The 17,785-nt window shown below is 44.7% G+C and overlaps 1 protein-coding gene across 1 annotated transcript in view; it reads right to left on the reverse strand.

The window, feature by feature from the left end:
* BORCS5 (BLOC-1 related complex subunit 5) overlaps positions 1-15,213 on the reverse strand; it is a 125,422-nt gene extending 110,209 nt beyond the window's left edge. Inside the window, exons 1-2 of the mRNA XM_019544259.1 lie at positions 14,919-15,213; positions 13,307-13,450 (exon numbers count right to left, since the gene is read on the reverse strand). Coding sequence (XP_019399804.1) covers positions 13,307-13,450; positions 14,919-14,976 — 202 coding nt within the window. The 5' untranslated portion in view covers positions 14,977-15,213. The remainder of the gene's footprint in view (positions 1-13,306; positions 13,451-14,918) is intronic.
* Between the last annotated feature and the right edge of the window lie 2,572 nt (positions 15,214-17,785).

Consider the following 17,785-nt stretch of genomic DNA (forward strand, 5'->3'; position numbering starts at 1 on the left):
GAGGCTAGATGAACACCTTGCTGGGGTCATTTGACCCCAGTACTCTTTCCTGCCATGGCAGGGGGGTCGGACTCGATGATCTGCTCAGGTCCCTTCTGACCCTACAAACTATGAAAGTATGGGTCCCACACTCAGGAGGTGCCTTATGGTACCCCTCCCCAAGCCTTATGGGCTAGATGCATGGCTCCAAAACTGCCCCTTTACCATGCCCCATGCCTTGCAGATGGCATTTAGACATCATCTCTTGTGATGAGGCCTCAGTCTAGTTGGGCCTCTTGTTGTCACTGGACACTTAGCCCCCATCTCTGTGCCTCACTGGTGCTAGGGATCTACAGAGTAGAGGAAGCCTCCTCCTCCTCCTCCCCAATAGCCTCAACCCAGTCCACCAGTTTAAAAACAACAACATAAATATGAGCCCCTAGGCTATAACATAATACGAGTAATAATACCAACGACACTGGAGGCCTTATTCTGCACCTTTAAGGGGGCCAGTTTCTTCCTCAGCAATATGTGCCTCCTATCCCCAGGCACTTTAGGAGCTCCTGGAGCCCGTTAGTCTTACCAGCAGCTGGACAGGCAGCCCAGCATCACCATGGAGCTTCTCTGCATGAACTCCTTCCCCCTGGCTGCTGCCAGAGAACTGACTGCCTCCAGTCCCAGCCCTGGGACTTACATGTGCCCAGGGCCCTGCCTCCTTCTGGTCAGCTGACCAGGTGCAGGCCAATTCCCTCATTAGCCTGCTGCCATGGCAACTGCATGCGTGGAGTTTCTGCCCGGCTCCTAAGGTCCTCTCTCTAGGCAGATTCTGCCCTTAAAGGAGCAGGCACACCTTAGTGCTCTGAGACAATCAAGCATAGTTTGTACTCTATATAAGTATGTGACCGCCAGATTAGAGCCCTCACCTGCAAGTGGTTCACCTTCGGTAGAGGGATGACACTTCTCTCACAGGATTACTGTGGGATAGGAGCAGATCTCTTTCAGCCCAGTCCCCGCCTTAGTTCTCGCCCGCCACAACTTGATGTTACATTCAGTTTTAAGGTCGGTTCGTGGAGTGCTCCGTGGCCCAGGATCCCTCGGCGGTCACATCGCAGGGCTCCGCCACCCCTGCATCCCGGCCTCACACCACCTCTAGTGTCTTCCCTTCTATGGGTCAGATCTCCTGTTGGTGGGATGGTAGTTCCCCTTCGCCGGGCCTGCCCTCATCGGGTTATTCGCGGACCAGCCTGTCCCCGTTCCCTCCTTCCTCCGCCCTGTTTGACCCTGCGCGGGGTCGCAGCATGGGTTTGGACTCTCTAGAGCACCCTTGCCCTATTCCCACGAATATACCTCTGCAGCTGTCCCTGATAAGGTAATCCTTTAACTGGAAAACAAACCTATAAACAACTTAAAGACCAGCTCCTCAGCCCTTCTACTGGCTGAGGATCCTGTCCAGACCTCCTTGGGCCCTCCCGGGCTGTATCTAGCCCCAACCTCCCTAGTGCCCCCTTTAAGTTTTTGATCACGGCCGGTTGGCGGCGACCTCCACCCGACTACACCCTCTCAGGGCTCTCCCAGGTCTTCGCCCCCTTTTGCAGGGTTGCGTCCCTGCACTGCCACCCCAGCACTCGACCTGTGGGTCTCGCTGGCTCCAGGTCTGTATCCCAAAGGTCCCCCGTCGGCCGTTCTTCCAGCTTCTCTTCCCTCGTGAACCGCCTCCTGCCATGCTGCCTGCCTCTGCTCGTCTGAAGCCCTGCTGCCGGCTGTCGCTGCCACTCTCCTCCCCGGCGGAGCCGGTCGTTGCCCCTCCCTGGGGCTCTCCGCCCTTCCCGCCACCGGATCCAGTCCCGGTTCCTCTGTTCTCCCTTCTCTTTCTTCTGCGGCCGCTTTTGTCCTCGCCAGCCGCCTGCTCCCAATGACGTCATCTTCTGGGCACGTTTGCATAAAAAGTGGCTGGCATGCCGCGCGGGTCTCTCCAGCGGCACTGCATGTTCTTCTTGCTGTGCCGGTAAGTCCTGCTCTAGCTCCCCGGGACAAAGTACAAAAATGCTGTTTAAAAGTGTGTTTATGGAGTGCCTGTGCTAGAGCTCACAGCAGTTTAAGAGAAAAAAAAAATAAAATGCATCAATTCCAGATGAACTAAGTCTATGGGTACCATATCCAAATTAATGCAGCTAAGTTTATTCCAAGGTCAGCATTTTCATATTTGCTTCTCATTTCCATGTGCTTCAGGACAACAGGGTCTGACAGTAAGGGGGGGGAAGGGGCTGCAGAAGAAAGAAGCTGGGGGGGGGGGAAGAGGGAAAGTGGGCTAGCTGACCCCCCCAGATTTAATTTTCCTTGCTACAGCAGTGGGAAGGAGACAAATGCAGTTCCTGGAAAATTATAATGAATTATAAATTTTCCATATATAGAATCTAATTACTGGGGGGTCATCTTATAATCAGGGTCATTTTCTATTGGAGTAAATGCAATATTTTACACCTTCCATTTCTCATTTTTCTCCAGGACTACCAACATTTACTATAAAAAAAGTCACCTATTTATCCTCTTTAGCATCTGTGCCATTTTCCCATGCATACTGAGGTGGCTATTTGTGTCCCGTATCACTAGGGTGACCATATGTCCAGGATAGGCCATCACAGCTTCTGAAATCCAGGACTGTCTAAGCTGCTGGAGAAAACTGAAGCAAGTCCTGAGTTGGTATGAACCCACTTGCATGTACCCAGCTCCTGTGGGTGGGTTTGCATCAATCCAGAACTTTTCCTTAAATTTTTCCAGGAAGCTCAAGCAATCGGCTGCTCCCTGGTCTGGGCTCCATTGGGCTGTGAGCAGAATTGCTTGCACAGTAGAATGGGGAGGGGGGAAGAAAGAAGCCAGCGGGTACCATGTGTGCGCACACACCCCATGTGGTCTTACCAGTCCCATGGCTGGGAGTCAGGGGAGGAGGGAAGGGGTACACAAGTGTGCTTGCTGGCACTTGTTCCAGATTTTATTGTGGTCACCATACTTAAAAATTGCTGTGCTATCCAAGTTTGTCTGTAACAGCATTCTCTGCCTACATGCACGAGCCCCCCACCCCACCCAAGACCAAGTCATGTTAGAAAAGCCTAGTACTTAAGGCCTGCCAATGAGACACAGATCAATTCAACCCCTTGGTGACAGATGTGTCAGAAATTGCCTTCTTTAACACTAAAGGCACATTTGCCTCATCTCTAAAAGACCATACTAAAAATAAATCTAAAGCATTATGCTTTTTAAATAACACACAAATGAAAATACATGAGTGAAGCTTCACAACATTAATCCATGGGACACAACCAAAGCAACGCATACAGAATAGCTCGCTGCAGACAACAGAACTGTTCCTCATCACTAGAACCCTTATAATCCAACCCTGCTTATCTGCTACACAGGACAGTTGGATTCCAGCTCCTGGACCATGAGCTGTGCCCATTTCAGATTATATATTCAGTCTTCCTTCTCCAGCATGAAAGCCAAACCTCTCAAGTCATGTTTACTCTTCTGCATCTGTTCCTACTCTCTCTCACTTCCCTTTCACTCCACCCCAACCATAAATATCTACATACTCCCTGCTAAGTGGAACAGCTTTATTAGATGTTCCCTACAGCCAGAAGGTTACAATAACATCTTAGAAGATGAGATGGATGCTCAAATCTTTAAAGCAGAACAGGGAACTAAACGTAGGTCTACTAACAGCTGAGGCAAAGCAGAGGCAAGTTTACATGTGTTTTATTTTATTTCTGCTCAATAATTCACTAAAAAGTTAATTCCTTAAGTGTCGTCCATCTTCAAACTGGTTTACTCAAACCTAAACCTTTCCCATGCCAACTTTTGGGTCTGCCACTGCTCATCAAGTTTAAAAATGTACATTGCACAGTCTTTGGAGCAGGGACTACATGTTCGGCTCGTCTGAAATGCCATCCGTGTTCATACCATCATTTTATTAATTATACGTACTGCAATAATAGTGAAGGCCAGAAACCCACTGTACGCAGCAGTATGCAAACCTGTAACAAGACTTCCCTATATTGGATTAGGATACAATTCAAGTCCAAGACTGAAGAAAACAAGTGGATGAAATAAAACAGAGAGTAGGACCACCAAAAACAAAACAAGCAAAGAACGCACAGCAGCAATTAGATGGATGATGGATAGTATTTAGCTATCACTTGTATTAAGTCGCTTTTAAGTTGCTTGTTTTTATAAAGTTGAATATAAAGTTTTTTTTATCAGGTTTATAAAGATTCACATCACACAACATGGTGTATGGTTGAGGGCTGCTGAAATAGCTCTGCACAGATTTTAGAGTGCCCTCAACCAACTCAAACACCAAGGATCAAGGAAATTCAAAGCCACCCAATGGCAGAAAGCAAGCACCATATTGACCACTGTCATTAGAGAAACATTAGGGTCCACTTTTCACAGAGGGAAATAAAATGGAAAGGTAAGGAAAATACTAACAAAAAAAGTCTACCAAGATCAACAGGGTACCAGTTACCATCACTGTTTCTGAATGAAGGATTGATGGTGGTGTTGTAGTTACAAGAGTTTTCGTTAGAACACAAGAACAGTTCCTGCATTTAGAAAAACCATCATACTACCCTACACATTCCCACCCAAATGTAATGAAACACAGAACAGTACTTTCAAATGAAGACATCATAAAAGCATTCACTGTTATTCATCTTGATGGATCAACTAAGCAGCAGCAAGCAGACCTACACAAATGATTCTGGTTTTTATTTTAGAAAAACCCGTGTTCACTCAACCACATTGCCTAGGTGTTCCTTCCCTCCCCTTTTTTCCCCCGATTTTTCAGATTTTGAGAAAACACGTTTCTTCATACAATACAATCAGAGCATAGCCTACTACTTTGGCAAGTCCCAAAAATAAAACAGAAAGGAAGAAAGCATAACCATGGTACGAATACTGAAGTTGCATCTGCAAAGCTAGTCCTTAGTTTCAACTTTGAGACGCATTTAGGGATATTTTTTTCCTGGAGAGATGAATAAATTAGGAATATTATAGCTAAGAAATTAATCATTCTGCCCAAAAAAGCAGGTATTTTAAGGTCTACATAAAAGAGATACATAAACAGCTTAGTAACAGTAATGGGATCAGATATCGTTATTACCTATCAAAAGAATAGGTAAAGTCTATGGCAATTCTGACAATAATATAAGCAACACACTAGCACAATCAGAATCTAAGAAGTCATTGCTCATTGCAAATTCCTCTTTTCAGGGGCCTTTATCTTTGAAGAAATGCCTTTTTGGACTTACATTTTTAAACACTCATTGTCAGTAAAAAAGAACCTTTTGCCCAGGAGGGATAAGGGGGAAGGGAAACAGAGGGTTTAAAAAAAAGCCAGAAGGTCAACCCTAAGTGCAAGCTGCAACACATATGCTAAAGTTAATGGAGTTTGGGCCATTTTCAATAGTCCTGAATTTGATCAGTTCCATCTAGCTACATGATAGATTGAAGTGTTAAATGATAGTAGCTAGTGGATTTCTCTGTAAAAAATATTAATGCTTACTCTTACCAAGCATTATCTATCTTTTGCTTCCCCCCCAGCTCCTGCCACCCCGAACAGTTACTGATGCATTGCACCATCTATTATTGTAGCTCCTGTGCACAGATATTTGCAAGAATGGTGTTCACAACTCAACTGCAAAGAATCAATAAAGGAGAAGGAAACAGTGCCACCTTGTGCTAAATCACAAGATTAATCTAGAATTACCAAGCTGTTCAGTCAAGTTGAAAACATCCAATTTAGTCCCCTTAACAGGGACATATTTTCAAAAGCTGGAAGTTTAGCATTTTTTTTCCACATCGTGTGGGAAAGTATCACAAAAAAAAAGTATGATTTTGCTTTAAAAAGAAAAAAAGAACAAAGAACAAAAAGTTTACAAACCTTTAAAACAAATAACTGGTATCAGTAAAGTTAACAGGGCAATTACAGGTTGGAAATAGTAATGGAATATGTACCCCCAATAAGTGGCTCATATAATGCTTTGTCAGCAGAAAGTGAGAGTCATGGCCCTTTAAAAACTGCTCAGCTGCATCTGCCCAACAGCTAGTGGGTAGGTATTCACAGTATAATCAAATTCACCTCTAAGACCCAGAGATAGGACTGGGTCAGAACTGTAAAGGAAAGCCTTCACTCCCCATACAGAACTTGTACTATGTGCGAATAAACAAAAGTTCAGGTCTACTGTTTATTAATCCTGGATCTGTCACCAACCCAAAATTCACTTAAGATGATAGGTGTACTAGCCAACTGCCTGTCAAGAATGACTGGGGCGGGGGGTGGGGAAGGAGGAGGAGTGCCGCCAACTAACGCCCATGCTGCCACTGTTCTGCCTCTTGCAGGGAACGGGGTGGGGGAGCCGAGGCTGGCACCCTCTGTCTGGTCCCCAGCGCGGCTTCAGAATCGTAGTGGCACTCCCCCATGCTTGAAGCACTATGATCGGCTGTTTCCATCAGCCAATCAGAGTGCAAATAAAGCGTTACGGACAGACAGACAGGCTTAGGCTTTTATAACAACAGAACTGGAATGAGGATGTAGCCACGAGGGTCCAGGAATTATGCAAGAAGCAAGGACTGGTGTGGGTAATATCTTTTATTGGATCAACTGCATGGTTGAGATGACTTAGACAAGCTTTCAAATGTAAAGCATTCTTTATCACATTCAAAAGCTTGTCTAAGGCTATCCCAACCATACAGTTGGTTCAATAGAAGGTATCACCCACAACAATCTTTGCATATCTTTAAAAGATTATAGGCATCTGTCAGCCTGTGTTAGCTCAGTTACAGCTTCTGGCTGCAGACAGCAGTATGAATTTTCCATGTAGGACTGCTTCTTGTGTTGTGTTTGTTCAACTGCAGAACATTCCCCTTACTGATAAAACTTGTGCAGATTTGTGTTTATATTTTAGTATAATCTATTTGTAACTATGTATTTTAAGACCTTAATGTGATTTATTCAGAACAAAAGGCTGCTGAGAAATCACTAATATTACCAAGAATCAATCCTAGCAACACGCCTACGGCAGAGTCATGACATGACAAGAAACTTTCTTTCAAGCCTATTAGTGACAAAACACAAGTAAACTTCAGAGCCTTTTGTTTTGCAAGTATCCAAGGTGGCTATGCAGCTCCAATTTCTTGTTTTTAAACAGGTATAATGATGCTAATTTGCCTTGTAAAATGCTTTGAGATCTACTCAGGAAAAAAATACTATACAAGAGCTAAATGGCATCATTAGTTTGTAATGTGGGAAAAATCTTGCGCATATAGATGAGGAAGAATAGTTGCAAACATGACTCAAAATATAAAACTCAGGGAAAAGGAAAATGGAAAAACAGAGTTTTGTGCATCATCCCACTTTTATTAAATCTTACAAAAAATTAACTGCATAAGTCAAAGCTGCAGCTTGTCATGGGCATAATTCAGTCATGCAATACCTACTGTTCTGTCTGCCTTACAGCTGGCCGACTGGTGCAAAACGAGGTGCAAGACTTGGAGGATTTGTTCAAAAACAAAGTATTCCATAGAGCTGACACTGATCTACAGGTTCATGGCACATGTTTCTCTTTTCCCCTTCTTTTCATCTAAAAGAACATCTATTGCAAGGAAACCTACGGCCTACAGTTAGCAGAGATCCCCACGCCTGGAACGTTTGTCATTGTTTGCCTAATATACTCTCAAGTCTCATTAAGCTCCAATTTTATACCCCTAACATAACTTTATAAGTCATTCAGTTTCACCCCATAGGGAAACTACACACTACTGCTTTCACTTATGTGTCATGTTTTTGTTGTCTTCAATATGCACTCACTATGAAGAGGGCTGGACATGAATTCCTCAGATACATGATAATCCCTTCTGAGAGGTCTGTAGGAGTTTCAGGAGGACTAGGTATTCTCTTCAGTTTCATCAGACAAGTATGGGGGAACTGGACTTGAACTCATGACTTGTAAATGGTAATGAAGTATGCTGCCATTAGACTGCTGATGCTGGCACACAGGTGAAAGGGCATTAATTTGCATTGTAGCAACACCTAGGAGCCTCATTCATGAGCTAGGATGCCACTGAAGCATATCAGGCCTCTGATGTGCTGAAAGATCATGAGTTTAGGCCCATCATGAAATACTGTAAGCCTTCCTTAATAAGGGAGGCCACTAGGGAACACATCAACTAATTCTGGGAGACAAATAAAGAAGAAGAAAAAAACCAGGAAGGAAATAAGGTCATAGGTTAATAACAAGGCATCCAGAAGGGGACACCAAGCAAAACATAGGGGCCAGCACCCACTGCCCCCTGAATGAGTTGAGAGAGCCTGAGGATGCTGACCAGTGAAACTCTACCCAGAAATGAGTGGAGGAGTAACAGGAAAACAGCCCCACACTCACCCAAGTTCCTGCCAGTGAGAGCCTCCTTCCTGGTCTGGTAAATGGCCATCTTGGTCAAGACAGGAGGAGGCTGACCCAGAGATTCTGGGGCTAGTGGGGCTATGAAGGGGAGTGCATTAAAAAAGGTGCAGGGAGAAGTGCAGCAAGAACCTCAGCAGGAAGTTCTGGAGGAGGGACTGCAACCTAGGGCACTCAAGGCAGGTGCACACCAGGTTCTCTCTCTGTTGGCTAAAGGAACAGGTGTTGGGTGCCTGTGAAACACACCAGATGCACACCTGTGGTAACAGCTTCATGAAGGAGCTCCCAGCTGAGGCCCTCAGTGGTATGTGGAATCAGGGTGGAATACAGACTTGGTCACTGGTGGGCAGGGACTGCTCTCATGCAGGACCTGGTCAATATAGGCAAGGACAGTGAGTGACAGGACAGCCTTTACCTCCTGGAGTAAGTGGCAGGAAGCATTAGCATGGGCAGCTCCATGGGCCTGGGCCAGTGTAGAGGGATCTTTCTACCCCTGTCTGGCATAGTTTAGGACAGGGGAGGGCAAAATATGACCTGCAGGCTGGATCCGGCCCACCAGGCCATTGTATATGGCCCATGATGGACCCTAAAACGTTTAGAAAATTAATATTTAACTGCTCCAGCAGCCTGTCAAAGCCTAGAAGTGTCAGGGGCAGTAGGACCCAGGAGGAGCCTCAGCAGGACTGAACAGCCCAGGCCCAACCACCCCCAGCCATTTCACTCCCTTCCTGCCCCACCCTGCTCTAGCACCACATGGCTCAGAGCCCTTTCTGCCTCTCCTGATTTTCCACAGAGTGATGGGTTGTCTGAGTCAGCAGCCAGACACCTCTAGTTCTAACACTTCCCTCTTGAGCTGCTCTCTAACTGCTTCTTGCTGTCCAGCATGTCCCCAGGTATAGTAGCAACAATGTTGACTGATGCACACCTTACTCACATCCCACCTTGTCCAAAACAAGGGAAACATTGGTAGTGTATGACCCAAACATACACTAGAGGGTGGTTGCTGAAGAGGGCTGGCTGAACCATACCAGGCTGGGTACAGCCCAGCCTCAACAGTAAAGACCAAGGTCTGGAACCAGAAAACAAACAGAGGATTGGCACCCACAGGCAAGAGACAGACTGAGTCCAAGATACTAACTAAAGATCTGGAAAAAGTCTTGGGGCACTAGTTACAGGCTTCAGTACTGGCCATCTGTGAAAGCATACAGATGCTGCAACAAGTTCCAGACCTACTGATCACATCAGCTAATCAGGGGTCACATTTGAAGTCTCCACAGACCAGTGAAAGGGACTTGCTTATCTGGCAGTAGTTCATAAGTTCAAAGGGAGATCTCTACTTCAAGGTGACCTAGTATTTCAGTCCAGGCTTAACCTAGTAACCCTGATACCTGCTGCACTAGGCCATATAAACAAGAAACAAGTTCCTGACTCAAGAGGCAAGGCCAGAAAACTGTTTGATAAGTCTTCAAATACACAAAATGTTATTACATAGAGAGTGGTGATAGCCTATTCCCTGGCAGACACAGAGAAGGAGAAATAATAATGGTTTTAAATTGCAACAAAGGAAATTCAGGTTGTATATCAAGAAGAGCTCTCTCATTACATGGGTTTTGCATTGGAAGAGTCCTTAGAGAGGTTTTGGAATCTCCACCACTGCAAGTTTAAAAGCAGGTTAGACAATTGTCTGTAGTGGTTTACACAGGAATGATCCTGCCTTGAGAAGAGGGCTGAAACACATGATTGTGTGTGGTCCTATTTATCTAGGATAGCACTATTATTCTTGGATTTGAATAAAAACAGGCTAATCCCAGAAAACTTGCACAAGGTCAACCTACAGACCAGTGCCAGAACTAGGAATAGAACCCAGGTATCCTTCGGTCCTGGCCCAGGACTATCAAAGAAACAACACTGCTTTCAGTAACTAATGCAGGAATTGCAAACAATTTAACTGCACAAGTCACTGACCATTTGGGCCTGCAAAGACAAGGTACAATTATTTACCCCACCAAGAGCCAACATTTTTGGCAGTCATACCACTAATTAGCCCTACCTTCTCTAAGTGCCATTCCACTCCCCTTCCCCAGCCTGATCTGCTGCTCTTCTTTCTGTTCACTACTATGTGCCCTCGCTTCCATCTCCTGCTCTGCTTGCTACTTTCAATTCAGTGCCCCCTGCCTCATCTCCTTCTCTCCTTTCTGTTTCCTCCACTATCTGGTGCTGGCTACCTCTCCCTTCTTTGTCCTATCTGCTGCGAGCCACACACAAAGGCTGCCTGTGACACTTGTAGCATAGGTTATAGCACAGGTTGGTCACCCCCAATTTAGTCAGTGCTGTTTGGCCTAGAACAGTGGCCTCCAAAGTGGCATGCACGCACCCCAGGGGGTGTGCAAGACGATCCATCGAGGTGCAGGAAGAAAATATTAGAACTTCTATTGCAGTGTACGTGTGCCCAGTTAATACATATATTGGGGGCGCGTGCTCAAAAATATTTTACTGATAGGAGTGCACGATCAAAAAAAAGTTTGGAGACCACTGGTCTAGAGTATGCAGTCATACTGCACAATAGCCACCAGATGCCAGTCTGGACTACATAGTAAAGCCATGTTGGTAACTAGACTCCCTCCCAAGTTTACAATGCTTGTTAAGTTACCAAGAGGGATTGTCTGATAATTTAGTGCAGGGCTGTCCAACTTCTCTGCAACTGAGGACTGCATACAGCATCAGCATGTAGTAGCCCCTACACCACACACCATGCCAGCAATATGCTGCAGGAGCAGGCCCTAAGGATCCCCCTCTGCACAACTGTGGGAGAGACAGCTACAGGGTCCTACAAGTCACCAACTAGACAGCTCTGATCTAGTGCTTCTGTCTTCACCACAACACCTTAGATCCTTCAAAATCCTTCACTGCAAGAGGGAATAGACAGCTTCAGCCTCTTAATGGCAGATGGGGTCTCTGGCATTGACAAAACAGTCCATTCTGAAGCAGCACAGAGATTCAGAAGCAAGTCATGACCAGGTATGTCTGGAATACAGCAGTCCCCCATCCACTGCCTGTCCATACCTCCTCCAAACTGCATCAGGAAGATGGGTGGGAACATCATAGGAACACCAAATGGAAATGAAGCATCCTCCCTTCTTCCTTTTACTACCTACCTTTGACCCTGGGGAAGGAGCCTCCACTTCTCTCCCCAATGACTCCATGCTCACCTCACCACTTCCTGATGAAAAAGGATCCTTCCATAGAATTACTGCTCTATTCATCAGAGCATACCTATACAGACTCTGTGGGGTTGGCCCAGTTCAGAAGCCCCCTGGGGGCACACTGTAAAACTCTCAGTAACCTAGGATTCCTAGTCATACCCCCAATCCTTTGGAACATATCTTCCAAAACATCATGCAGCTCTGCATCCTCCTGATAGGAATTCTCTCCTCAAAGGAGCACGCTTTTCTCCAACACAGAGATCCATGACTCTCCTAGAGAGGAAGATGATCCTAGCCCTTGCAGTCCTAGTTACAGCTCAAGACCCTGGCTTTCTTATCATTTCAATATAGGCAGGAAGAGTGCTTGGTACAGTGCACCTGCCCCAAACAGCATATGTGATCTCTATAAGGTTGCCTACATACAAAGATGACACAATTGCCATGTCTCCAAATAAGCAGCAGGCAGACAGGTAGCACCCACAGTATAATTTTCAACCAAGATCCAAGAGAAACACCTGAGTGGCTGAGACAAAGGATGGAGAGGAAGACTGAAAGATGATGATCTGGGACAGTATTCTTCAACCTGTGGGTAGCTACCCAAAAGTGGGTGGCAAGAATCGTGCAAGTCTCAGAAGTGTGGGAAAGCATCCACTTCCCCTTGCAAGAAGCTGCTTGGGACACCGGAGGCAGCACGTGTGTCTGTGTCATGAGAGCACCCCAGCAGCTGGATGTGTGGGTCTGGGGTGTGTAGAGAGGATGGGTGTTGGCAGGGGGGGGGAGGAGGGTGTGTGCGCTGCCTGCCAGCACTAGGGGAAATCGGCTGTGTGCCAAGACTGTAGCAGGGCAGAGGGGACAAGATGGGGGGGGGGGGCAGGCTGCACCTCCAGCAGGGGAAAAAGTCTTTCAGGGGCAGCAGGAAGATGCATGGTTGGGCCAGCAGTACTGGGGCTGCTGCCCATACTCACAGGGGCAGGGTGGCTGGGAGATGCTGCTCAGGGGCCAGAAGGAACAGTGATCAGGCTGCCTGGTACAGCACAGCAGCCCCAGCCCAGGGCAGGGGGAGAATTTCACATGCCTCCGCTTCCAGCCAAGCCGAGGCCAGACTTACTCCACTGCCACCACTTGAGCCATTGCCACCACAGCTACCACACTGTGGCCCCAGTGGGATGGGGGCAGCTGAGGGCCCTCCTCCAGCAGGGTGCAGGGGAGGGGGCTGCCGGTTGGCAGTCAGAGGCACCAGCATGATCCAGTGGCTGTGGGTTGGGAGTGATGGAACCAGAAGGGCCAGGGGGCTGTGAATCAGGACAGGCCAAGCCATCAATCTTTACAAAGGGGTCCTAGTACAAAAAAAAAAAAAAAAAGGTTGAGAACCACTGGTCTGGGAGAAATAAAAGGGAACTGATACAAAGGGAGACCACAATATATACAGGACCTATAAGGACGTTCTTTGACTTTTCACTTCTTGTTTTTCTAGTTTACTAGAAAAAAAGAAATGGGAAAAGTACAGGATTGGCAATGCTTCATTCCAGCTTATGAGGACAGCAAAAGCAATGTATGGATTAAAGGATGAGGAGGAGGGAAGTGCAGGTTACTAGGAACTTTACATGTTTAATAGGAGGACAGAGACAGTCCCAGAGGGAAAAAGTATCGAAAAATTGAAAAGTATATTACCTTTCAAAAGGGGCTGGAAAGTTGGTATCTCCTGCAATTTTATGACATCAGGATCATTGCTGACATTTCGTGAGGACTGAGTTCCCTGGGTCACCACAACAATATCATCCATCTTAGCCCGGTGCTTAGCTGGAGAGGGGGATGCTGTGGGGAAAAAGAACAAAAGTAAAATCAGACACACAGCTGTATACGGAGGTGAACCAGCAAATTCTTTTATGTCTGATCTGCTTCATTTGATGCCAAGAGGAAATGATAGATGTAAGTGACATATTAATGTCAAGTTTCTATAGTCACCATCACTGTGGCACAGAGCTATTTCCTTAAGTAAAATCCATAGTGGACTTCACTACTCTTTCATCCTTGTCCCACTTACTGGAGTCAGTGCTTAAGATGTCTCATGCTCACTCTCACACTAATACATGATGTTCGCTGCCTGACAGAACAAAAATAGACTTCTGGAGTCTTTCAAAAACTCATGCTAACTGTCAGAACTGCTGTACTTCTGGTACATATAAAGGGTCCCTTTTAAACTTAAATTTGGTCCAAAATGGTAACAAAAGAACAGATTAAAATCAACTCTTTTCCACAGTAAAAATCAAGTGAAGGAATCCTTGCACAGTTTGAAACTGAAAACACTGCAGCCCAAGAACTGAGGTGACTTTTCACTCTGAATAAAAATTGACTTATCTTCACTGTCTAATGGACATAGAAATGAATTAGAAGCTGACACGCAGCAGATATATGTGGACAAATTCACTCGATTTTTAAGTCCTTCCGCTTCAGACTACTAAAATGGGTTATTAGTAAAGAAATCTCTTGACAACATATGATTCTTAATTTGACACTACCCTATAATGACTAGGGCTTTTACCATTCTTTGAGATCTTTCCAGCCAAACCCAGTTTCTAAGGTTAATTGAAAGTAAAGTTGTAAAAAAAAAAAAAAAAGTCCAAATTTTAAATTGTTGTTGTCTTTCATCATGGTGTCAAACAGGGGACGAAAATAAGCACTACTGAAGTCTCTATTGTCACTTATCTCCATGACTCTTGGCTGGCTCCATCCATGACCCCAGAATCAGTATGCAGCATAGCTAATGATATGAACCTGCAAGTCTCCAAATATTATCCCTGCTCTTGTTCCTTTCACTTAGTCCTGACAGCTGCTGCTGTATTCTACCATACCACTGCTTAGGATCAAACATCCAACAAATCCGCTCTATACAATAACACCCCTTTACGAGCACCCACCTACAGCAGAAATTTCTGTAAGAAGAAGAAATAACCTATGCAAGTCCATCTCTCCAAGGAAGGAAAGATTACACCTAGATCTCAGGCCCCAGCCATAAAAGTGGCTTCCTTTTACTACAAGGGCTGCATACTACCCATATCACTTCCTCCCTGCTGGCTGTTGGGTCCCTCATGCAAACATACTTCCTGTAAGCCATGAAATGTGGGGTTAATAAACGTTGCATTAGTCATGTACTGCATAATGATAGAAGCACAAAAGTCCCCACTGTAATTAACCAGTTCCCCCATCAGCTTTTACTGCCGCCACTGCCACTGCCCCTCCCAGCAGGCCATACCTGTAGCCAGGGAGTGAAAAGGAGACTGACCTGAAGAACTCAGATCATGTGGCCGGCTCTCAGCTTCTGCACTCTGCTCTGCTCCCATAGCTACAGCTGTGATGGAGGAAAAAGGATTCCCCCAAGACCTCTACACTGCTAAGCACACACCCCAGCCCTGGGGGGGGAATAGCGAGATCCTTGCACTGCCAATGCAACCTCTCCCCCACCACTTGCAAGCCACGGGGCTCCTTTCCCTCCTGCCTCAGAAGCAAGGGAACAAGTGCTCCCAGCAGCCTCCAAACAACCAGCAATCCAGCCGGCAGCAGCTCCCCATGTGAGCATGTGTAGAAGCAGCTTCCGGGTCCAGGATTGTTTCTGTTCCAGGGTCAAAGGAAGCCTCGCCCATGCAGGGGATGGGAGGAGGCAGAGGGAGACCAGGCTTAAAGAGGCAGCTGTTGTACGTCAGCTGAGCCTAGTCTCTGGGAGCGGGGAAGTGTGTTAGTCGAGGGGTTGCCTGCCAAATGCATGCATGCAGAGATAGAGACAGCGAAGGGAAAAAGAAAATGAAGGAGGCTCTTTAAAGCATTGATCGAAATGAGAGGGAGAAGCTAAAGTTAGACTGGAATATTTAACCTAGCAGGGATCCTGCAGTTAGAGCTGGGGATCAGATCTAAATGAGCTTTCAGAGGGGTTTTATCCAGACACCCATGTGCAGAGAGTATCCGAGCAACTTCCTTCCATGCAAAACAAGATTAGCAAGAGTGAATGGTATTGAGAAATAGCTGGCTTTTCTCTCATGCAGGGGGCTGTGGTTCAGAAAGTTTCTTTGTTTGCTTTTTGGAGGTGTTGGTTGTGGTGTTGGTCTAAGGACAGAGGCAGACAAGGTTCTTTGGGTAAATGTGATATCTTTTATTAGACCAACTACATAGTTGGAAAAATTGTTCTTGGCAAGCTCTCAGGCACAAATACCCTTCTTCAGGCAGAGGGGGAGTCTGGTGTATTTGTGCCTGAAAGCTTGCCAAGAACAATTTTTCCAACGATGTAGTTTACCCAAAGAACCTTGTCTGTCTTTGTTTAGTTTTGATTTTTATGGAGAAGGGGACCCATTTGTTGGGGTGTTTGATCATGTCAGGAGGGATGGACAAGTTCTTGATTCACCTAACCTCACAAGCAAATTTATCCCACGGAACTCACATTAATGCAGTTACACCTGCTTTTGTGTTTGCGGAGTTGGTGTTAATCCACATACCATTTTTCAGCTGGGTATATTCATTGATTTTTTTTCCCCCAAATTGCACAAACATTTTTGAGGGGGGACAGCAGGAAATATGTCATTATTACTGTATTAGGGACAAAATCTCTTCTGGACAGTTTAACAAATAAAAGCAGCACAGCTTCATTGTTCTAATTTCTTTTATTAATATTGTTTTTCAATCAATGAAAAAGAGCATCCACCTCTTTAAAAATAAGTACCATCTGTCTGATAAATAAATAAGCAGGTAATGATAAGTAGGAAACAACATTCCTTTATCCCTGTAGCAGGGTTAAGCAGCCAAGACAGAAAATTCACAAGTGACTCAGTTAAGGAGAAAGGGGGGAATCCACTCTGAAGTTTTACTTTATTGTTCTTGTATCCAGAAAAAGCAAAAAACAGCAACAAAACATATATATATGGGCAAATTCCTTTAATAGAAATTCAATTCTTAAACCTTAAATGAAGACAAAACAATTAATCCAGAATAACAGTGCCAGCACTGGCTTCTAGACAAATCCATTCTCTGCTAGGTGAGAACTCCAGACTCTGTACAGTTCTGAATATAACTTGGTGCACCAGCACATAATTATTTCTGAGTTGAAGTTGCTCCCTTGATTCTACCAACCCCGTCAGGATTTATTTTGATGGTAAGATTGGCAATGCTCTTCTTTTTTTTTTTAAATCTCATCATTTGGCTATTTATGCCATGAACTATTCTAACCAGGAGATCTTACAACACCTTCAGCTTTTCTGAGAAATATTAATTTTTAGATAGCTATTTATGCCATGAACTATTCCAGTCAAATCTTATACCTTCAGCTCTCCTGAGAAATATGATTTTTCATTTCCACCTAGAAGAAATTGTACAATCTTTGCATTCTCCTATGCCTGAGGAAGGGTGAGAGTGCCCAAAAGCTTGCGAATAAGTATATATTTTTAAATATCTAGTTGGTCTAAAAAAAGATATCATCTCTACCACGAGTTCTGATTCCATGAGGCATAAAGGCTGCTAAAAGACATGGGTCACCTTATTGTGGTTATGAACTTTATCATAATGTATTTGCAATATAATAATCTGTATTGTGTTATGATTAAATTAATAAATATGAATACAAAAAAACCAAACAATTTCACATCTATAGAATTATTTTCCTGGAAAAGCGATCAAATGTTTTTTGGCACAATTCGGTCTGTCCCATTATCATTTTGATCCTGTAGGGATTAACATATGTTTCATGTCTCAATAATTCCATTAACCATAATAAACTCCAAACAAACAGTGTATAAAGTTAAGCAGGTATATATGTTTTGATAGAAGTGGAGTCATGTTCTGTAACATCATTAGTTGACCTCAGACAAATTATACAATTAGCTTGACTGAACTTCACACTTTTTATTTCAAAGAGTAGTGTGTTTTTTCAAGGTGACAACACAACTTTTACTTGGGCAAAATATTTATTTTCTTGTAGATTAGACCCAACATTAATTTCTGGTAAGAGTAAAGATTTTGATTGTGCAAACACATTTTCTATGAATAAATAGATCATTTATTTTAAATATACATGGTTTCATAGTTTCATAGTTTCTAGGGTCGGAAGGGACCTGAGCAGATCATCTAGTCTGACCCCCTGCCATGGCAGGAAAGAATACTGGGGTCAAA

This window comes from Crocodylus porosus, unplaced genomic scaffold (genome assembly GCF_001723895.1).
Source record: "Crocodylus porosus isolate Cpor-Errol unplaced genomic scaffold, CroPor_comp1, whole genome shotgun sequence".
Classification (NCBI taxonomy): domain Eukaryota; kingdom Metazoa; phylum Chordata; order Crocodylia; family Crocodylidae; genus Crocodylus; species Crocodylus porosus.